Genomic DNA, 24,956 nt, shown 5'->3' with positions numbered 1-24,956 from the left:
TATATCGACGTGCTATCGAATATAAAATCAAATAATAAATTCTTATCGGCTATACGAAGAAAGTTGATATAATTCATTTGAAATTTAAATATTTTGGAAATCTAAACTCGTGGATATCAGAAGGTCGTTACGTAACGTATTTGGTAAGCCTAAAGTTTTGGAATTCACAATGAATCAGAAAATATAACCTCTTCTAAATTTATATTAATACTAGCTGTAACCAGCGACTCCGTCCGTACGGTATTCGAAAAAAAACTTAATAAGTACCCTTTGTTTTCTTCCAGACTATGTTCTACATCTGTGACAAATTCCTTCTAACGAAAATCCATCTCAACTTTCGCATTTATAATATTAGTTAGACATTATTCAGTTAAACACGTATTTTAACACTTTGACCGCCGGTGATGAATATTATGGACATCAACGTGTTTACAAAAGAGTATATTTTACCCCTAAATATGTACCAAAACTTACTAATATTATAAATGTGAATTTTTACAAGTACATGGATGGATGGATGTTTGTTAGATGGTATCTCTTCAACGGCTCAACGTAGTCTGAAAGTGATTCAGCAATGATAGATTCTGCAATAATAAAAAGTGTCGTGACAACTTTTCGTAAGAATTTTTTCCGTCTAGCCCCCTTTCACAACGCGCGATAAGGAACTTCGTTCCAATATTTGTTTACGAATTGGTCGGGTCGACAAGTGCAATAACACGAGCACACAAAAGACAGGCGTGAAGTGGAAGCAATTCCGCGTACAGTCTGATGAGTGTGGTACCGGAGGCCTAATTTTACATATGATGCTTATCGAAGCTCATGAAATCCGAATAGCTTGTAACAAAGACAAAATATTTGATCGTTTACAACTTCACTTATTTGTCAATCATGCCATTCGACCGTACCAATGTCAAGTGACAATACCGTGGCAGAGATTTCACGGTACTGACTTTCTGTCGCTTGATCGAGTTCGACAACCGATTACTGAGCCAAGCAACCAACTGTGAACGAAAGTTATAAAACAAACGAGCGTTTAATTAAGGTACTTTGCATCAAATAATCGCCGACCTTCGAAAAAAGATTTCTTTTTTTATATCATAACGTGGTAAACGAGCAAACGGCCACCTGGATTCGCCGCAATAGCGAGGCGACCGTTGCCCATAGACATCCGCAAATGCAGATGCGTTGCCTACCTTTAATCAACGGAAAGGGGACGCACAGAAAGAGGATATTTGCCTATGCGTCATCTCCTCCGTCAAATCCACTGCCCCTTCCCAATCTTTCCTTATAAGAGAAGTGTGGGAAGGGAAAGAGGATTAAAATTAGTCCTCCGACACCACACTCATCAGACTGCGCGGAATTGCTTCCACTTGACGCGTGTCTTCTGTGTGATCGTGGTATTTCACTGAGTGAGGTCCATTCGTGCACCCAACAAATATTGTTGTTGCTGGATCTACCACTGTTAAAAAACTGAATTTATAAATTGATTGATCTATATGTATAGCCCCACTATCTAGAGGTTAGTTTCCTGAACATGACACATCCATGATGACCTATAATCTCACTGACTTGTCTGATTTTATAGAGAAGGGTCATCGAATTCATATATCACAGAGTGTACAGTTTTTAGGGTTCCGTACCTCGACAAAAATAACGGAACTCTTATAGGACTTTTTCTCAGGAACGCGAGGAGGTATCCAGCTGGAATTTATATCAAATACTAAGGTATACTGACCCTTGGAGCTGTGAAAAAATAAAACTTCTAAGCAAACGCAATCAAAAGGTACAGCAGTATATGCCGGAAATTTTCGACACTTACTAGAGAATTAAAACCTACAGGTTAATTCCCGTGAACTTAGAATCTTGATATTTGGTTCGAAGCAACGTCATACAGTAAAGATAAAAGAAAAATTGGGAATACTGTAAATTTCACTTAAATACCTACAGTTTTGTACGGAACACTTGGAGCGTGAGTCCGACTCGCATTTGGCCGGGTTTTTTTAATTATTTCTGATTAACAAGTTTCTGGTTACATTATGTATTATTTACAACGATATAGAAGTGTGTAGGTTAATATAAAATCTATTTCCTCAACAATACAGGAATTTCCTGCTCAGAACCTCGACCTTTATATTAATATTCATATTTTCGTACCATATATGTTTATTAATATACTGGTTGATATAGTGAGGTTAAGATCAAATAAATATAGAATAATGTTTATTAATAATATAAAATGGAATTTGATTGTTAGTTTGTATTGGCTCCGAAACTACCGAACATATTTAAAAAAATCTCTTAGTATTATGAAGCTACACTATCCCCGGGTGACATAGGCTATATTTATTTATAGTTTTATTTTTAATTCCGCGCGGATAAAGTCGCAGGCAATTGCTAGTAATACTATGCTAGGAAATTTATAAAAATAAAACTTAATAAGTAGTCTATGTGTTCTTCCAGACTATGTAAATCTGTGCCAAATTTCATCAAGATCCGTTGAACCATTCTGGAGATATCTTCAAACAAACATCCATACATCTAAACGATCGCATTAAAGATATATATGAATGTGAATTTTATAAGATGTCAATGACCTTTAGTGGAATCGTAACTTAAACTTGTTACATTGCATAACATAAGTATAACTTGCAACTTAAAGCAAGTTTTGAGAGTCATTAACCTTAAAGTAGCGGGAAAAGTATTGTATTGTTTATATTTTTAACACTAGCTGTTGTTATCCGGCGATGCTTGTTTTTAAAACTTGACGATGATAATTGTGAATAATATTAACAACTAGTAGTTCATGACTTCGCTCTCGCGAAGTTAAAAAATAAGCTAGAAATATATATAGCTTATGTCACTCGGGGATAGTGTAGCTTTTCAACAGTGAAATAATTTTTCAAATTGTTCGAGTAGTTTTTGAGTTTATTTGTTACATACAATAATACAAATCTTTCCTCTTTATTATATTAGTATGAATATAGATTGTGACATTGAATGTACGTATATAAAAGAAGCATTACTTACGTCAAGGTCATACAAAATGAAACATCCTATATAATATAGGAATATATATATATAATATATACATATATAATATATCTTACTAATGTTATAAATGCGAATGTTTAGATGGATGTTTGTTTGAAGATATCTCCGGAACAACTCAACGGATCTTGATAAAATTTGGCACAGATGTAGAACATAGTCTGGAAGAATACATAGGCTACTTATTAAGTTTTTCTTAATTACGCACGGACGGAGACACGGGCGACGGCTAGTATAATGATAAATTTACTTCATATCTCTACTAGCTGTCACCCTCGACTCCGTCCATGCAGAATTTAAAATAGAAACTTATCAAGTATCCTATGTGTTCTTCCGGAATATGTTCTACATCTGTGCTAAATTTCATCGAGATCCATGCAGCCGTTATAGAGATACCTTCTAACAAACATCCATCCATCTAAACATTTGCATTTATAATATACTAGCTGTCACTCTCGACTCTGTCCGCACGGAATTAAAAAAAAAACTTATCAAGTATCCTATGTTTTCTTCCAGACTATGTTCTACATCTGTGACAAATTTCATCAAGATCTGTTGAGTTGTTCCGGAGATATCTTCAAACAAACATCCATCCATCTAAACATTCGCATTTATAATATAAGTAAGTAAACATGCATTACTTCCATTACAAGCTAATTTGACACTTATCACAAAGCCTTTAAAGTTCTATTCCTATATCATTTGTTACAACAACATACGCGTACTCCACTGATACAAGTATTAATACATTACGTCGTCTCTTTTATTCTGTTTGACAAAATAGAGACAGCAAAATATAAACAAATGTCACGGCAGTCGTAACACTACGGAATTACACTGTCAAACAAATATAACACTTATTACTTAAAGGATAAGGTTAAATTCAATTATTAGGTTTGTACTTGACAATGTGAAGGTTCAAAACGGGTTTACGAACTGATCTCTGTTTATTTGTTGCGAAATTATTTCGCATCTCATGTGAATGTTGTTATATTATATGACTAGCTGTAGCCCGCGACTCCGTCCGCGCGCAGTTAAAAAAAAACTTAATAGGGGTATGAAAAATAGATGCTGTCCGATTCTCAGACCTACTCAATATGCTCACAAAATTTCATGAGAATCGGTCAAGCAGTTTCGGAGGAGTTTAACCACAAACACCGCGACACGAGAATTTTATATATATAATTAGAGAATACTCAATCGTAGGTTCACATCACTGGACAGGCTACAAGCCTTGGTATTCTGTGCCTATTTTTATCGCCTGGAGGGTACAAGTTAGGGGTGACTAGGCTTTAGTCAACCACGCTCGTTCCCGTGAGGATTGACTTCACACATATCTTTAAATTACATCACAGTAATGCAGATTGCATCACGATGTTTTCCTTCACCGTAAGATCTTCGGATAAATGTACATATGTAACTCGAAAAAATATTTGTACATAGCGGAATTCGAACTCAGGATCTGAAGGTTAAGTGCTTAACCCCTGAGCCATCGACGCTCTTCATTAATATTAATTAATAACAAGAATTTAAATCTTAATTGCAATATTAAATTCAAAGAGTTTCTTTTGTTTTCATACTGACTCAGTCGTATTTTACTAATATTATAAATGCGAATGTTTAGATGGATGTTTGTTTGAAGATATCTCCGTAACGGCTGAACAGATCTTGATGAAATTTGGTACAGATGTAGAACATAGTCTGGATGAGGACATAGGTTACTAATAAGGTTTTTTAATTACGCACATACGTACATTAAAAAAAACGTAATATGTAGCCTATGTGTTCGTCCAGGCTATGTCCTTCGTGTATGCCAAATTTAATCGAGATCGGTTAAACCATTTTAGACATACATTCTAACAAACATCCATCTAAACATTCGCATTTATAATACTAGTAAAATTCATTATACGTTATATAAACTATGGAATTAAATCAACCGCGAAGGCTGTACCGTTGCCAAAACAAATTTTAATAACAAAGTCAAAAGTGTTGCCAAATATCCAAACAATTTTTGTATTGATAAAGGTAGAAAGAAATAACAAGACATTTGTTATAGCCGATCAATTTAAATATTAAACAGCTGAGGTATTTCAGATATATTTAAATTTTAAATTAGTTTAAAGGTCTATTTGATGAATAACAGTCGGTTTCTGAGATTAAAATCTTCGTTTAAAACATTGTTATTTATGTTTTGTCAAAGATAATGACAGGGATGAGGATTTGTTTTATTTAGAGATTTTGTTCTCAGAAACCCACGGTAAATAAACAATATACCTTTTGTAATTTTCAATATTACGATGGCTCCTACGTAAACTATGGTAAGTTTGAAATGCAAATTTTGCAAGACAAAGCTTTAAACTTTAATAAGATTAAATAGGACACATGAAACATAACCAAAATCGAATGATCTTCTTTCTAACGTCTAACGTTACTTAACATAGAAATAGGTTTTTAACAATATTTTACTAATATTTACATTTAAAATACATAAAACATGATCAAATCGGAAAATTGTGGGTTACGATAGTCTACATAGGACCCATTAAGTGTTACCAGTTACGTCTGCACTACTATTTCGGTAGTTTTTCAATTTACAGCGTAATAACACATGAAAAGATTTTTCTTTAACAGCCAATTGCGAGTCAGATCTGCGCACCGAGGTTTCCGTACCAACCTATAGGTATATCCGTAAAAGTTTACCCATCACAGCACAAACAGCTATCTTTTGATTGCGTTGAAGAAGTTTAATTTTTTTTACAGCTCCAAGGGACAATAGACCTGAGTTATTGATATAAATTCCAGCTTTATACCATCACGCGTTCCTAAGAAAAAGGATCTTGACAGACAGACAGACGAACGGACAACAAAGTAATACTATAAGGGTTCCGTTTTTTCCTTTCGTTGTACGGGACCCAAAAAGTTTTATATTTCATCTGTCAGTGTTTAAGTAACATCAAAGTATGTAAAATTGAAAATAAAAACAAATTTGCAAAACAATTAACCTTAGTCTCATGTCACTGCCACGGTCGAAACAAAGTACGTAACTAATTGTTTATTTACATAATTACAAGCCTTATTAAATTTAAATTGAAACTTTTTGAATAACTTAAGTACTCAAGTGAAGAAGTAACATGTTTTTGTTTGAAAAGAATACATTCACTAAGTTATAAATAGTATCAAGAATGAAAATGATAAAAAAATAATAATTAAAAAACTCAACTGATCCTTTGAAACACAGTTTAAATACGAATTAAATGATAGTACGAGTACCTCTATCTTCACAAGTTCAGTCGCCTACAGATTGCAATGGATTTTACTGACATTCAACAAAATACAAACGAGCAAAAATATTGCCCTGTTGTCCATTGGGTAATTTTACTCTTACTAATATTATAAATGCGAATGTTTAGATGGATGTTTGTGGGAAGGTATCTCTAGAACAGCTCAATGGATCTTGATGAAATTTGTCACAGATGTAGAACACGGACGGAGTCGCGGGCGACAGCATATGCCTTGTCTACCTTTAATCGACAGAGAAGATGCACAAAAAGAGAATATTTTCCCTTCCAATGCGTCCACATTTGACGGACGAATCCACTTCCCATCCTTTCCTTATAAGAGAAGAGTGGGAAGGGAAAGAATACTGAAATTACTCCAGCACGCACACTCATAAAGGTGAATATACACTAGAGCATTGTCTCAAGCATTTCTAGTAGTAGACTTTACGCGGAATTACTTCAACTTGACATCAGTCTTCTGTGATTCATGCAACAGATGTTGTTGCTGGCGTCTGCCACATTATTAACAAATTATTATATGTGACAAATAGAAGTTATTGACCCACAAATGATTTGTTAAGATTATTAAAATTAATCCATTTATCAAACTTGGAAAAAAGATTAACAATCGTACATAAAAATCTCTGCAAAAAATCCAACACAAAACATCAACGTATACGCATGAAAGGACAAGAATTTCATTACACTTCGAAAGACGTTTGAAAAATGACAATATAACGTTGTCAAGGCAGATGACGTGATCCAACTGAGGGGTGACGGACCCTTTCTGGGAACCCCAGATCGATTCTCAACCCCCTAAAAGTGAGGAATAATACCATTCAAACTTTACATCGACTCGGAATTTGACATGAGACACTGTGTATAAATATTAAACACTAGCTGTCCATCCATCCATCCGTTTAAACATTCGCATTTATAATATTAGTATGATTTAAATGGCAACTCAGATAGTTGCTATTATCATTACTTTATTTTTTTGTTATTGCAACACTAGCCACATAAAATTATTTTTCATATATGTCATTTTGGTTTCTATTTAAAACTAGCTTTTACCCGCGACTCCGACCGCGCGGAATAAAAAATGGAAAACGGGGTAAAAATTATTCTATATCCGTTTCCTGGTTCTAAGCTACCTGCCCACCAATTTTCAGTCAAATCGATTCAGCCGTTCTTCAGTTATAAATAGTGTAACTAACACGACTTTCTTTTATATATATAAGATAAATATTAACAAATATGCTTGCATTTTTTAATATACATACGAGCAGGTCCTTCGAGCCGGATATGAATCAGCAACCTATGGATCTATAGTCCACATTACGACCTATATTTAAATAACACTGTAAATGTTATGTATTTCGTTATCTTACTATTAGCGAAGCAGAAGACGAGAACCGAAGCAAAAACAGAAAGCTATATTTACTAAATATTTGATGCAGTTTCTCATCGCAGGTCAATTTACCTGTTCCGAACCGTTCGGAACAAAACTAATTTAGGCCAGTTACAGTTAATTTGATCGGAAATTGGATATCTATCAAAATAATACAAATAATAGATAAGTAAAATTGTTTGTAGGCTCGTGGCTTGCGCGTGCATTTCTTGTTTGTCAGGTGAACACTAAGGGGGAAGTGCCAAGGGTTTTTTTTATTTAAAAGGTTGCAAACGAGCATACGGCCACCTGAATTAGCGAGGCAACCATTGCCCATAGACACCCAAAAATGCAGATGAGTTGCCTACCTTTAATCAACGACAGGGAACAGAAAGAGTATATTTAAGTCATCTCCCTGGCCTTTTCCCACTCACGTGTGCTCAGCATACAAGGTTTTATAAACCTTAAAGTTTTGGCTTAATTTTTACAGCCGTTTGCCTGTCACCAACCTTACTTGGGAGGAATTTCTTAAAATTAAATATAATATAAACTATACAATTCGAAATTACTTCTAATATTACACCAAAAATAAAAAATAGTAATAAAACATTGTAAATAGAACACAACTTCAAGTTCTTGTCTTGATAGTCGTCATAAAGTGGATATTTAAGTGCCCCCACATAATATCTTTAGGTCCCAATAATACATAAAATTATGTTCAGTAGACCTAGCACGAATAGTTGTGACAATTGCCTTCGTATCTTCATCATCAATGTCAAAATATATATGATATTTTTCGTGTTCTGGTGTAATGGTGTTTTGAATTTCAATAGAAATTTTCGATTACGTTACTACGGTGGCGTCGGTGGCTCAAGGGTTAAGTACTTGACTTGCAATCTGCAGGTCCTGGGTTCGAATCCCGCCATATACCAGTGTTTTTCGATTTTCGATTTACATATCTACATTTATCCGACGTTCTTACGGTGAAGGAAAACATCGTGATGCTGCACATATCTGAGAAGAAGTCCAATGATATGTGTGAAGTCAACCCGCACTTGGCCAGCGTGGTTGACTATGACCTAGTCACCCTTAACTTGGGGTAGGCTCCGAGCCCCTCGGTGGGGACGTATAGTGAGCCGATGATGATGATGATAATGATGATTATTACAGTGATTGTCACAAACATTCGTGCTAGAACCACTGAGCAGACTTGTGTTACATTCTTGATACATTTTTTAAAAAGAAATTCTCACGTCCATCCAAAAGTAGTTCACCTTTGATGTAAAGTTGAATAGCGGCGTTTTTAATCAAACTGTTATTTATATTAAAAACAGTTTTACGTTATATTATCATATTTAAATTAGTGATAATGAACTGATTCAATATTTCATCTACTTTCTCCAATAATGTAGTAACTAATCGGCCATATTTTATAAGAAACAGTTTTAATTAGAGAATATATTCGTCTATAGTTGATGTCATATATCTTGGCGGCTCTTAACTAAAAACTATAGCAGGGCCAATTTAATCATACTTAATCTTATATATATAAAAGAAAGTCGTGTTAGTTACACCATTTATAACTCAAGAACGGCTGAATCGATTTGACTGAAAATTGGTGGGCAGGTAGCTTAGAACCAGGAATAGGACATAGGATAATTTTTACCCCGTTTTCTTTTTTTTTTATTCCGCGCGGACGGAGTCGCGGGTAAAAGCTAGTATCTATATATATAAAAGAAAGTCGTGTTAGTTACACCATTTATAACTCAAGAACGGCTGAATCGATTTGACTGAAAATTGGTGGGCAGGTAGCTTAGAACCAGGAATAGGACATAGGATAATTTTAACCCCGTTTTCTATTGTTTTTTTTTTTATTCCGCGCGGACGGAGTCGCGGGTAAAAGCTAGTCTATATATATAGTCAGAAAGTCGTGTTAGTTACACTATTTATGACTCAAGATCGGTCGAACTTATTTAGCTGAAAATTGATGGGGAGGTAGCTTACAACTAGGAGACGGACTTAGGAACTTTTTTATATTGTGTGCATTTTTTTATTCCGCGCGGACGGAGTCGCGGGCAAAATCTATATTATATAAAAGCGAATGTTTAGATGGATGTTTGTTTGAAGATATCTCCGTAACGGCTGAACAGATCTTGATGTAACTTGGCACCGATGTAGAACATAATCTGGAAAAACATAGGCTTCTTAGAACATATTTTTGAATTCCGCGCAGATCACACCTAGTAAACATATAAAGACATTGCCACACTGTCACCAACTATATTCACATCGCACCGCGACAAAACTTAAGGTCAGATGAAGCAAGTCGTTGTGGAAATCCATAGCTATCGAACAATAGGCGTGAAATGTAACATAGTTCCGAAATAACATAATTTCCATCAAGGTTCTTTACGTTGATACTATAAAGGTGAATACACACTAGATAAATTATCTAGTGTGTATTCACCTCGTGTGTTATTCCCATAACACACGAGTAGTAATTTATTAAGTTTGCTCTGTTTATTTAGGTGAAGTCTTACTTAGCTACTCCGCTGGCTCAACGACCTAAAGTGTCTTGGCCTCCGACACAACAGATCGCCACTGTCGTCTGTCCTGTGCCATCTCCTACCAGTCTTATCGAATGATAATAAAAATTAGACCCACTTTCTATTGATATATTCATCTGAAATGGTCTGTCTGAAAAAGTAGAACGTATCTGCAGTTCCTTGAGTGTTGCAGAGGTTTATTATACTCAACGTCAAATTAATTGGTATTAAAGACATGTATACAATTCATTTTTATATCATTGTTTTTTATAAATATAAACTTGAATAAATAAGCTATAATTTAAAATAAAACTGATGAAAATATCTTTATCAGAAAAAACATTTCATAGCTCTAACGTAAATAGTTTTAAATAACTTGGAATTTTACTGGTTCCAACGAGCGGATGCTAAAAGCAAGAAACTCGAATAAATATACCTTTATAATAAAAATATTACGGTACTTTGGAGTCTCGCTTGTAACAATTTCGACTGTATCGATGGTTCCTACGAATAAAGGTCAATGTACAAATTGACAACTTTACAGGAGAGGCTCTCAAAGTTTCAACCATATATGAAAATAGACCGCATAGGCCTTTTACTTCATCAAAAAAAATGTATTAGTGTTTAGTGCATGTTGTTAAATAAACTAAAAGTACAAGGAAACCAGGACCCATCAGTATACTACCTAGTTTTGACATCGAGTATAGTTTTCGTATCATATTAAACCTGTATGTTATTTTTAACATATGCCTAGTGTATACACACCTTTATACAACCGTAAGAAAAACCTTGGTTAAGTTATTAAGTAAATAGGTTTGCAATCCATTGTTCACGTTTACACCTGCGTTTAATTATTATAAAAAAAAGTATTTGAATAAAAAGTAAATAACGCACGAAACAAATTCCTATGTAATGTGTTTACATATATATTTACATACAAATGCTACTGGCAGCTTATACGGTATTTCTAGGTAAATAAAAAAACAACAAAAGACATAGGAGTTTTTATGAGTAAATACGTTTTAAAATCAGTTTAATAGTTTTTGAATTTCAAAAAATTACCTCATATTTTATCCGACTCGGGAAGGTTTGTATATATGTCAATTATATTGTAACATCCTGTATTCTAAACTACTAAACAGATTTTGACGAGTAAGATGTCATTTGATTGGTATTTTTCCCTTGAGTGTCATAGTGCTGTTTTTTTTTAAAAAGAGAAGGGGGCAAACGAGCAGCGAGAACATCAAGGTGTTCATCGACGCCCATGGACATCTGCAATACCAGAGGAATCGCAGATGCGTTGCCGGCCTTTGAGAAGGTTTTACATTCAGTCATTCGTTTTTTTGGCATTTAAATGAACAAATAGATTTTTAAAATAACTAATGCTTATGTTTTGTATTATATCACTTACTAGCTAACTCCCGCGAATCTGTCCGCGCGGAATTAAAAGAAAACGTAATAAGAGTAGCCTATGTCTTCTTCCAAATTATGTTCTACATCTATGACAAATTTCATCAAGATCTGTTCAATCGTTCTATCGAGAACTCGAGAGAGAGAAATCGAGATATCTTCAAACAAACATCCATCCAAACATTCGCATTTATAATATTAGTAAGATAGTTACAACACATAGCTTAAGAAGCGTAAGCAAAAAGAAATATAAAGGTGAAAGTACTAGATACAATGATTGACGTGTCTGTGAGATTATTACGATGTAACTAGTGTAGTGACTAAGTCAACGGTCACAGTTTCGGTTAGATTATAGTTTAACAGTGGTAGACGTTAACAACAATATGTGTAGCACGAATTAGCCTCGCCCGATGAAATACCACGAACACACAGAAAATAGGCGTAAAGTGGAACTCACTCAAAACTAGCTGTCGCCCTCAACTCTGTCCGCGTTGATAAAAAAAAAACTTGAGAGGTGTGTTGGGACACCCGGATGGAACGAAGTTCCTTTCGATTAATTAGTGAAGAAACCAATGTTTATTCTATAAATAAAAAACTTAAGTCTTCACAAGAAGTACATTTTATTTCTATGAAGTGAAAGAAGAAGTGTTCTTCCTGACTGTGTTCTACTTCTATACCAAATTTCATCTAGATCCATGCAGTCCGGTGATACCTTCAAACAAACATCCACCCATCTAAACATTCGCATTTATTAGTAGCCTATGTGTTCTTCCTGAATATGTTCTACGCCAAATTTCATCAAGATCCGTTAAGCTGTTCCCGAAGATACCTTAAACAAACATCCTTCCATCCATCCATCTAAACTTTCACATTTATAATTTTAGTAAAAAAAAAAACATTCTTTCGGTACGTCCCCTCCTCTTTGATTAGAGGTAGGCAAAGCATCAGCAACCGCGGATGTCTGATCAAATGTCGCTTCGATAGATTAGCGAAGTCAGGTGACCGCTCGTTAACTTCTTATCTATCTATCTATATATATAAAAGAAAGTCGTGTTAGTTACACCATTTATAACTCAAGAACGGCTGAATCGATTTGACTGAAAATTGGTGGGCAGGTAGCTTAGAACCAGGAATAGGACATAGGATAATTTTTACCCCGTTTTCTTTTTTTTTTTTTTTTTATTCTGCGCGGACGGAGTCGCGGGAAAAAGCTAGTTTGCTATAAAAGTTAGCAAACAGTTACAATATTATAACAAACAGTTAATAGCGGAAAGAGAAGTTTTTATCCCATACATGTCTAACTTGTTAGACTACGTAATACAACTATGTTGACATACGAATATTTAACATAGCTTATGACATAGTTGTGTATGTATAAATGCGAATGTTTCGATGGATGTTTGTTTGAAGTTATCTCCGGTACGGCTCAATGGATCTCGATGAAATTTGTCACAGATGTACACACAGTTTCATCACAGGAGAACACGTAAGCTACTAATAAAGTTTTTTTTAATTACACGCAGACGGAGTCGCGGGCGACAGCTAGTAATAAACTTGTTTCAGCACGCGAATTTGCAATATAAAATAATTTTAATTTTTTATTTTATAAGATGGTAAACGAATAAGCGGCCACTAATTCAACAAAAATAGCAGAGTGACCATTTTATTTATTTTTTCAGAGGGGAATGCTTTATGCGTACTTTGCACCCTCTGGGGGGGGACGCAGTAGTTATGTAAGATTCTCTCCCAGATAGGGAGACATACCCACTAAACCCCACTGTACCTCCTACGCATGGTAGCGAAGCCACGCGCACGCTGGCCCTTTCGTACGCGACGCCATAACACAACGCTTAATTCATTTATTGGAATTTTTTTGATGACGTATATCCAGTACTTTTAGTGTCCTTAGTTTTAATTATATAAGCGAACTTTAGATTTTATTTGTATTGTAAGTTTTGTAATGTCCTTGAACGTATTAAATGTCTTATTATTATTATATAAAACATATTTATTAAACAAAACACGTATCACCTTGAGGCTAAATACGTATTTTTCCGTGTACGCGTAAAATTAACCTTGCCAAAATAAAACGAGGTTGTTCTTAGATAAATGTGTAAATACCTTACAAGAAGTCATCTTACTAATTACAATTTAACTAATAATAAATTAAATAAGCGACTACGTCTGCGCGAAATAAAAAAAAACATAAGTAGTCTGTGTTCTTGCAGACTATGTTCTACATCTGTGACACATTATAGAGATACCTTCAAAGAAACATCCATCCATCCATCCATCTAAACATTCGCATTTATAATATTAGTATTCGCATTTATAAATACGAAAGTTTACATGGATGGATATTTATTAGAAGTTATCACCGGAACGGCTCAACGGATATCAACGAAATAGAAGATAGTGGAAGAACACCACATAGACTAGTTATTAATTTTTATTTAATTCCGCACGGACGGTGTAACGGGTGATTGCTAGTCTCACAGACGTGCAAAATCGCAAGCAATATTAAATCTTATTACATCATTTCAAGATAATTCATTCCATCAATTAATTACGTTTAACTTCAGATTTGAAGGTCCAATGCAAAGGTACCAAGGTTTACAGAAAACACTATTAAATTCTCTAAAATGTTGTTAATATTTTAGAATTAATTAATTTTATTAAATCTTGATTTATACAACCATAAGGGCACACTGTATACTATGCATCTGTGTCGCAGTTAAGACTATTGATCAGATCGAAATGAAATCTATACGTCTAGGTTAGAACCCCGCTATGTACTAGTGTATTTTTCCATTTTCGCATGCTTTTTTATCCGACTTTGTTACGGTGAAGGTAAGTATGTCCTTTCCTGTAAATCCCTGTTGTCACATTTATTTAACTAATGACCCCTCACTATTATTTTCCTTTATGATACACCCCCGCCGATTCTGCTACGGACCCCAAGGGGGTCTAGACTGGGGATTTCTGATTCAATTCAAGTGTGTTGTCGCAATTTTGCACGACAATGACATTTTAGAACGAAGTTCCTTATCGCGCGTTGTGAAAGGGGGCTAGACGGAAAAAATTCTTACGAAAAGTTGTCACGACACTTTTTGCTATAGTAACCATGGCAACGACGTGACAATATATAACGAAAATTCATAGGAACTTCGTTCCATCCGGGTGTTCCTTTGCAACTCTCAAGTTTTTTTAAGTATAATTCTGGAATTGTATTAAATATTAATTACCGCCTTCCGTCCGCGCGAATTAAAAAATACTTAATAAGTAGCCTATGTCTTCTTCCAGACTATGTTCTACATATATACCAAATTTCATCAACATCCGTTGAGCCGTTCAGTAGATACCTTCAAACAAACAACCAATCCAAACATCCATCCCAACTTTCGCATTTATAATATTTTTCTTTTATATCATAAGGTGGCAAACTAGCAAACGGCCACCTGGCCATCCGCAAATACAGATGCGTTGCCTATCTTTAATCAGCGGAGAAGAGGACGTACAGAAAGAGGATATTTCTCCTTCCTGTGCGTCCCCTCTTCCGCTAAATCCACCTCCCCTTCCCATCCCTTCCTAATAAGAAAAGGGTGAGAAAGGAAAGAGGACTAATATAAGTAAGATATGCTTCTTTGTTACAGATTTAGTTTTGACGGAATACAAATCGTCCCGGAGAACCAACAGTTGGTTTCTGATACCGAACACTCTGTATAAAACATATCGTCATCTCTGTCATTATCTTTGAAAAAACAGAGATAATCTTTTTTCTTCTAGAATAATTGTGTCATTGAGGAAGTGTATGGGTGTTTCCTGTCTGACCGCATGAATCTGATCTCATTATCCATAAAGTCCAGTAAAAAGCCACATTTCGTGTGGGTTTCGTTTAATTTTGGTATAATGAACAAAGATTTATTGTGCGTCGGTGGCTCAGGTATTAAGCACTTGCAATCTTCAGGTCCTGGGTTCAAATCCCGCCATGTACAAATGTGTTTTTCGATTTACATATGTACATTTATCCGACATTCTTACTGTGAAGGAAAACATCGTGATGTTGCACAATTCTGAGAAGAAATTCAATGATATGTGTGAAGTCAACCTGCGCTATGCTATGGTTGACTATGACCTAGTTACCTCTAACTTAGGGTAGGCTCAGAGCTCCTCAGTAGGGATGTATAATGAGCTGATGATATACAAATATTATATTGGACTCGATACTGCCCGCAACATTGGGTAAAATAATTTCAAGATTTAAGTTCCATTTTACCACCATTTACCTTTTACAGTGTTTGGTTGCCAACAAAAATAATAACACCCAGATATAAAAAAACAAAAGAATGGACCAATTACAATATAAAAATTGTATCTAGTATATATAGTAAGAAATGTGTGTTTGTACGCTCTTAAAGCAGTGCGAGTTGACATAAGTCTGGTCTTATTTAAGGCAGTTGCAACTGACGTTTCCGTCTGCAACCAACCTTACGGGCGTAAGACAATTACGTAATAAAACACCAATAGACCAGATATTTAGAATATTAAATTAAAATTTAAATATCTACTGCGCCGTTGAATCTTTTATCAAACTAGGGCTGCCAACGTGTACAAGTCGAGGACGTTTATTACCTACCCATTTCACTTAAGATTCATATAGACGTAACTAGGAATCGTACATACAGTACTGTCTGGCGATGACGTCAGTAGGGTTATAGCACACTATTGCATTCCCATATGTTCGTCTCGCTCTAAACAGACCATTCTTGCTTATATCTAAATGAACTTTAGGTCACACTGCAGTTATAGTCCGACATACTTATTTGATCCGTTTGAATTCGCTGCAATCGCAGTTATTTATATCAGAAAATATTTTAAAACGTGATTAGGCATTCAAAATGACATACGACAATGTGACAAGGATTTTGTGACAATGTCGTTGCCAGGATGCACATAAGCTATTGTAATTCCGTGTTACTATTATTTACTTTATAATTATTATGTACATACTATATGTTTGTAGATGTGATAATTATAACCCTAATATCTCAGGTGATAGCAGAACAATATCAGATACTAAGTGGGAAGCGAATTTAATTCTTCAACTGTACCGTGTGGTGACAACCCTAAACAAATTGATTCGAACCTTGATATCATTGCAGTAAATTAACATTCGGGACGAGTTTTCTGACTACATCGATAACGTTTGAACTTGACTATATTAATTACGCGCCCCGACTTCGCCCCTAGTATAATACAAAACAAGACTTCAAACGTCATTTACTAATACAGTAGCAGGGTAAGGACATATAGAAAAGGGATCTTTTTTCTGTACTTCTTCTATGTATCATCATCATCAGCTCACTATACATCCCCATCGAGGGGCTCGGAGCCTCCCCAAATTAGGGGTGACTAGGCCATAGTCAACCACGCTGGCCCAGTGCGGGTTGACTTCACACATATCTTTGAATTCTTTCTCAGATATATGCAGGTTGCATCACGATGTTTTCCTTCATCGTACGTCGGATAAATGTACATATGTAAATCGAAATACACAATGGTACATGGCGGGATTGGAACCCAGGACCTGCAGATTGCTAGTCAAGTGCTTAACCCCTGAGCCACCGAACGCTCTCTTTTATGTATTAAAGACTTTAATAATCCTAAAAAACTTGAAAATTGCAGCAACTATGTTACGACTAGCGTTGCCAGGCGTCAGGATAAAGCCCAACAAGCGTGTCCGGGTTGTAGGGCTTTATTTAGGCTTTCTACATTTCACAAACAAGAGTGGCCGTGTGCAGGCGACGAGATTCGACTGACGGTCGTGTCCGGTCTTTCTTCCTAAATGTCCGGCCGTACCGACTGGTCTGTTATTACGTTAGGCAACCTGGCATCCCTACTAACGACAATCTTAACAAACAGCTTGCTAGAGACTCTTTGACGAAAGCAGATAGTAATGTCAGCGACTGGGTATCTCTCTATGACATAGTATTACGTAAGTTTGAAGCTTTATGTTGCCTTGTGTACGAAGAACCTAAGATGTAGTTAGATGTTTTCTATTACATTGATATTATGCAATAATGCATCACGCAATTTTTCACTATTAATAGTTATTTAATGACCAGTACATTATATACTTCTGTAATATATGGATTATATAAAGAATGTGAAATTATGGTTCACATGTGAAAATACTGAATCTCGTTTCAATACAATGTCTAAATTATGTAAACAGAGTTACGTCAAATTCCATACAATGGCGGACATTACTGATATTTCACTTTTTCATTTGTTTTAGTGAAATTTGAGATAAAGTGAAATGATGTAACATATCACTAGATAAAGCTCTTATTAGACTGAAGAAATATTTGGTAATTTAAAAAAAGAAAGAAAACAATTTATTAAAAATCACACATAAAACACACGCAAGGCAACTTACGTGTGGCAAAAGGAAGCCAGCGCAACAAAACTGCCCCTGCGCTGATTTTCAAGTGGCTCCTTTACAAAATAAATAGATAACAACGACTCATATTCAAATACCCAAAGCCTAGTTATTACGTGTAAATGTGTTATTTGCCTTTGGTTAAGCGTTTTTTAATGTGGCAAACAAGCTAGCAACAAAGCGAGCACTTTCCATAGACATTAATTGTAGATGAGTTACCTTTAATCCACAGAGGAGAAAGAAAATATGTCCCCTTCCTATACGGCCCCTTCTGTCAAATCGACCTTCTCTTACCATCCTATCCATGGAAGAAAATGTGGGAATAAAAAGAGGACTAAAAATAGGTCTCCGGCACACACACTCATCAGACGTAACGCGGAATTGTCTCCACTTGACTGTCTTCTGTGTGGTCGTGGTATTTCACCGGTCAAACCAATCCAGTCGTGCGACACATGTTATGTTTGCTAACGTCTACCACTGTTGTGATTGGAAAACAGGATGTCGTTGACAATCTTTTTAAACAAGCAACATTTTCTTCCAAATTAAATTAACAATTATTCTATTTCGTTGATATGCAAGTCGCACAATGAAAGTTTAAATTACATAACACTTAAGCGTGACGGTGATTGTGCGAATTTTACAGAGAGAGGCGTGCGAAGAGGCTTTAAATGTTAGATAATAGTGTTCCGAATCCGTATACAGCAGTCTTAAGGTGGGTTTACACAGTCACTGCGACCAGCTGATGATTATCATGCATTATAAAAGTGCAATTCCACTACTGATGAGCAGTACTACACGTACAGACACACTGCAACAATTTTATTTGTATATTGCTGCACTGCTTACACCCATGCAAAAATGTATTATTAAAATGCGATGATCCTGTTTTTGTATAATTTTACTAAGTGTAACACACAATGGAAACCCGCATTAAACAACTTGTTATAAAAAGTAGCAGATTGTACTACAACAGTCGTTTTGAAACAGTCGCGTGTTAACGTACACAATCTGACCGTCTGACCTGACCCTGTACAAATACAATTGCAACTTTTTTTAAGTCTAAAGTAACGATTTAAGTTCCACAACGCCCTTTTTTTAAACACACGTAGTAACTGAGAAGACTGTGTTATACAGTCCTGTGGCGCCCTGGGCGCGCCCTACTTTAATTCCGGCCCTGGTTACCACATAACTCTGCAACAGCTGTACAGGTCTTGATAAAATTTGAAACACATATAGACAGATATATTCTGGATTAAACGTATATATTACTCAGTTTTAATCCAAACAGACAAAATCGCTGCAAAAACTAATAATATTTATAATACAAATAATGAAAAGAAAACAAAAATATTATTATCTGTGACACGATTTTAACAACAAACAATGTGTGACTAATCTTTGACGGATTGTCTCTGGTTTTTTTCTGCGGAGAACGCGGTATAAATGACGTTTGCGCATTAGCTACGCATATTTTAAATTCTATTAAATCGTATTATAACCGTTAAAGGCATATCTATGCATTCCGTTACAGTTTAATACCAGTTCACTTGTTATACTGTTGTCTTTGTTTTCTTAAAGAGATTGACAGAAACGGCAATATTGGAACGGAACGATTGGAGAATAACGGAGACAGAAAAAAATCTTACGAAAAGTTGTCACGACACTTTTTGTTATAGACAAATGAGCGCTACTTCACCATGGCAACGACGTGACAATATATAACGAAAATTCATAGAAAAAAAAAATGTACTTCTTGTGAAGACTTAAGTTTTTTATTCATAGAATAAACATTGGTTCCTTCACTAATTAATTGAAAGGAACTTCGTTCCATCCGGGTATCCCAACACACCTCTCAAGTTTTTTTTTTAGCATAGATAAATAGCCAATAGATGAAATGTCATACAAGTTTGACGTCTAATCGACAGTTGACATTAAGGGAAATTTACCCGAACAAAAAGCCTCTGGAGGTCTTTTTTTCGTCTCAATTTTGTGCTCCGGGTTACTTATCTATAAGTTATACAACTTACTAATATTATAAATGCGAATATTCAGATGAATGGATGGATGTATGTTTGTTTAAAGATATCCGAAACTGCACAACGGCTTATGATGAAATTTGGCATAAATTTAGAACTTAGCCTGGAACAACAAATAGGTTACTTACTACGTTTGTTTTTAATTTGGCGCGGACATAGTCGCGGGCGACAACTAGTTTCTAATAAGATGAAGGAGGAGTCGGAGAAGGAGGAAATCCATTTTCTGTACATTCTCTCATCTATCCTTTAAAGGTAATCGACTGCAACCATTATTCTATAACTTACTATTTTAGGAATTTCAGTTGGCACATTACTCTTTTGTCATCAGTACTTAAAAACACAAGTAACGTATTTAGAAACCAATCGGCCATTAAACATGTGGATGCATTTTTTACGCAATCAACGCTTTCACGCTTTAAAACGGACGTTGCGTATAACTATCAAGATCATAGTCGCTATTGGGACGTAACGAAACTATTCAAATATTCTTCATTTCGAACTGGTATAATGGCGTCCATGAGTCCTTTTTTTATAAAAAAAAAGAAAACACGCACTTTACTTACTGCAACTTTTATCAGAAAAAACACTATTACAATGCTCAAATGGATTGGACTGTTCTTGGTATTGCCCAGAGTACTTTTAGTGACGTCAATGACGTTCTAGGGGTTACTGCAGACTTGGCAGTTATTCCATACAATTAATTGTTCATAACAGATCCAAAGTCGCCGATCGAATTAAGACCCTTCGACCACAGTGCGACGTCAACTTTCGTAACTGCCGATTTTAGTTGCTAAGCGACTTAAAAAAATGTCATGAAGCTTCGTGCACAGGCACGCATCGTCGACTTCAAGACGAAGAGAGAAATCGCTGCGATTTTCAAAATGGCGGAGTAAATCTACATAATTGACATTTAGTCGCTATGAATGTACTGACCGAATAGCGAACTCGCATCGATTCAACGTTGTGTGTACGGAGAACCTTAAGTGATACTATCGACGCAAGAATACAATTTTAGTACGAAGGCCCTAAATAAACAAACTTCAAACTCCATACTTGACGGCCATAACAATATTTCACTTTTCGAGTTATTTTGTTTATATTGTGATATAAAATTTAAAATTATAAATGCTCATATGTATGAATAGATGGTTTCTTAGAAGTTATATCGCTGAAATTAGGCATAGATGTAGAACATAGCCTGATAGAACACATAATCTACTAAGTTTTTTTTAATTTTGCGCGGACCGATCGCGGGCGACAGCTAGTTTTAAAATAAAAAATGATTATGTTATACAGTTGTGCAAAGAGGTTTACCAAAAATACTTTGGAATTACAGTTTATATACGATTTTGGATAGGAACAAGATAAAGGAAAAATACCTTCATACAGTCGCGAGAACGTAGTCGCGAAAAAAAACTTAATAAGTTGTAGTCTTATTTTGTTCTTCCAGACTATGTTCTACATCTGTGCTAAATTTCAGCAAGATCTGTTTAGCTGTTCTGGAGATATCTTCAAACAAACATCCATCCATATAAACATTAGTAAAATAAATGGTGTGTTTCATACAAGTTTGATGTTCGAGAGTAGATTTTCCAAAGGTCATTTTGTATTATAAATAACACTGAGGGAATTTACCCGAACAAAAGGCCTTCGAAAGCCTCTCTTTTCGCCTTAAATATATGCCTACAAAGGTACATAAGTACAATATTATAGGAAATTATATAAAAACAAAACACGTTCATATTAAAAAAAAACGTATACCAACAAATATATGTAATATTTTTTAATTGCAATTTACTATAGTCTGTAATTTCAAATTTAAAAAAAACTTTAAAAATAAAACGTCATCTGTATTTACCTAGTAAAATTACTCAACACGTAATTGTTTAGTTTAGACAACCATTAACAATAGACTTCTCTTATTAATTCGCTTTCATTTATTTAATCTTGAAAGTTAGATTGCATTGCTGTTCAGAAAGCATAAAACACAAGTAGCTTGATGCATTGTACATTATCATATTAGATAGATTATAACCTAAAAATGTGAAATTAAAAAAAAAACTGAAAAGGCAAAGGTTACTTACTTGATCTTCTTTAGGGTGTTCGTGTGAACAATGCACATGTCGATGTTCACTTAGTAATAATTCATTAACAAATGTATTACATTTAATTTGATTTAACATAAACAACGCCACAAATAAAAACACACGCACACAATTAACACTGGTATTCGACATTTTGTCTTTGACAAGAGAGAGAGATGTTTCACTCATAAACTATAATTATTTGTTTACATTTTAATTTGTGACGATATAAACGCATAAAGACATGCGAACATGCGCCATAGCGAGATCTAACTGGTGTTTAGACTTCGAGCGATTGTGTTGAAGTTAGCAAATAGTGTTGCCGTTATAGTTTTCCAATTCACCTCATAAATTACCATTCCATTTAAACTAAAAATAGTTCAGATGCTTCATAATTTTACTACTCATTAAGTCCTATCTTAATTAAAGATTAGTCATTTGTTTTTCTCGTAGGCCCCTTTTAATGTTTTACTGGTTTCAATACATTTCTTCTTTAACTTGTGAACCATCAACCTTATTTCATCATACATCCTCCGCGGGTTTTGCATTTAACTCTATGAGGTTCACTTTAATAATTGCTGATCTGTTAATTATTAATTTTGTGTAAACAATTTTAAAAGAATAATATCATTCTAGCCTAATACTTGACTTATAAAATTTTCTATTTTTTTTTTAATTAATTAAGACTTTAATTATATTCAAGGTAATGAAAATACAACAAATATAAAAAATCTTAAGACGTTCGTTTTTATTTATAAATTATTTTGATTGTTTTTCTTAAAAGTCGAATAAAATTTTTCAATATGGCATCACCGGTTGCGTCAGCTGAGGCACCCACGGTCATTTTGTTGCCATTAAAAGTTTATCTCTTTCTAACTTACGCAACTTACCATTTGTTGGACTGAAATGAAAAATATCACGGAGAGATGACAATTAAGTATAATTAACTACAATGGTGTGAATACATTCCAAGAATAATTAATTACTTGAATAATAAATTTACAAATATTTGATTTCTATTTTAGTCAAAAAGCAAACATTAAAAAGCCTGTTTTTAAACATTGAAACGTCGAAATAAAAAATTGCTATTTTCTAATATGCAAAATAGATTAATGAATTGATCTTTAACAAATTGACATTACATGAAGAATTGTAAAAACGAATTTATAAATGACTAAATGGCAAAGGTAACAGTATTCATTTCAAAGTAATGTATTCACAAAGCAAAAAAGTCTATATTTTTTATTGAATATTAAATGAAATATAAGAAGAACGTCAAAAGTATGCACGATCGAAATTTTTAAATATTTGTGTGTACACACCTTTATAGGCTTCCGCGTTTCGTATCTTACTAATATTATACATGTGAATGTTTAGATGTATGTATGTTTGAAGATATCTCCGGAACAACTCAACAGATCTTGATGAAATTTCGCAAATCTGGAAGAACACATAGGCTACTAAACGTTTTTTTTTTTTTAATTCCGCGCGGACAAAACCGCGGACATCTATTATAGTATTAAAAATATAATTTTCTATAGAAATATAAACAGCTAAAGTTTTCTATTCCATCCACTTTATCTCAAAAATTTCACAAAATAAATGAAAAATTAAAATATCGTAATGGCGGCGCTTGTTTTGATTTCGTGTGTTTAGAGTATTCAACTTAGAATCAATAAATAAACAATTGTCATATTAATAGATTATTACATTAACACACAGGAATGTTGGAGATCGAAACAGGACCTGTAGAATTAACTACTGCGCCACCAACACTCAAACGCTGAAATGCAAATTACGTGAACGTTGTCTAAAGGACTAGCTGTCGCCTGTGACTCCGTCCACGCCGAATTGACTTAATTAATAGAAAAGAATACGTTTATTGCCACACAAAAGAAAGTGGCCAGATCAGCTGATACAGGGACGACTTCGGCCCTCCCTGCGCTAGTTTTCAGCAAGCCCCTTTGCTCTCACACCATTTGCACATAGGTGGTAATTACATTAAACGGAAAAATGTGATTAAAAGTGACAGTGATCTTATCTATTTATGTTATTGATTAATTTGTGACTCCGGTAGAATTTTTTTAGTAGCCTGTGTTGTTCCACGCTGTTCTACAATGTCAAATTTCAGCGCCATCTATGTAGCCGTTCTGGAGATACCTTGTAACATCAATTCATCCAAACATTCGCATTTAAAATATTATTAAATTAGTAAGTAAATAAGAAAGATTGCCATAGACGTCACAGTGGAGACTCACCTTAAAATGTCCTTGTAAAAATAATAGTCAATGGTCTATAGTTTTATATATTTAGCACACGTCGTCAATGGCCGATTGTGAAGCAAGAAAATACGTGACCTGTGAAAGTGATTCTTGTATTGAAAGTGAAATTGTATTTATAACTAACTTTTGCTCGCAACTTTTTCATCACGGAAATAAAAAAAAAAAACAAACCTATATTACTTCCCTTATATATCCAACCTTTCATTAAAAGTCCCATCAAAAACATTTACATTTCGGAGATCACACGAAACACGGAATTTCCGACGAACATTTTCATACATAGCCGTCGACCTTGACTTCTTTAGCGCAGAATTTAAAAAAATAACCTTATTTTCCCGCGCGAATCATACCTTCCTATTAAAGTCCTGTCAAAATCGTACCAACTGTTCCCGAAATTACCCGGAACAAATGCAGCCTAACTGACAAACATATTGTTG

The 24,956-nt window shown here is 34.7% G+C and overlaps 1 protein-coding gene across 2 annotated transcripts in view; it reads right to left on the bottom strand.

Annotated features, from left to right (window-relative positions):
- The window catches only part of LOC123722740 (leishmanolysin-like peptidase), a 55,571-nt gene extending 33,079 nt beyond the window's left edge, over window positions 1-22,492 (bottom strand). For both annotated transcript variants that reach the window (XM_045685292.1, XM_045685293.1), the window contains exon 1: window positions 22,238-22,492. In XM_045685292.1, coding sequence (XP_045541248.1) covers window positions 22,238-22,426 — 189 coding nt within the window. In that variant the 5' untranslated portion in view covers window positions 22,427-22,492. The remainder of the gene's footprint in view (window positions 1-22,237) is intronic.
- Window positions 22,493-24,956: the final 2,464 nt, after the last annotated feature.

This window comes from Papilio machaon, chromosome 29, assembly GCF_912999745.1.
Source record: "Papilio machaon chromosome 29, ilPapMach1.1, whole genome shotgun sequence".
NCBI classification, from domain to species: Eukaryota; Metazoa; Arthropoda; class Insecta; order Lepidoptera; family Papilionidae; genus Papilio; species Papilio machaon.
The sequence above is the reverse complement of the archived record's forward strand: the minus strand, read 5'-3'. Positions and strand labels throughout refer to the sequence as shown.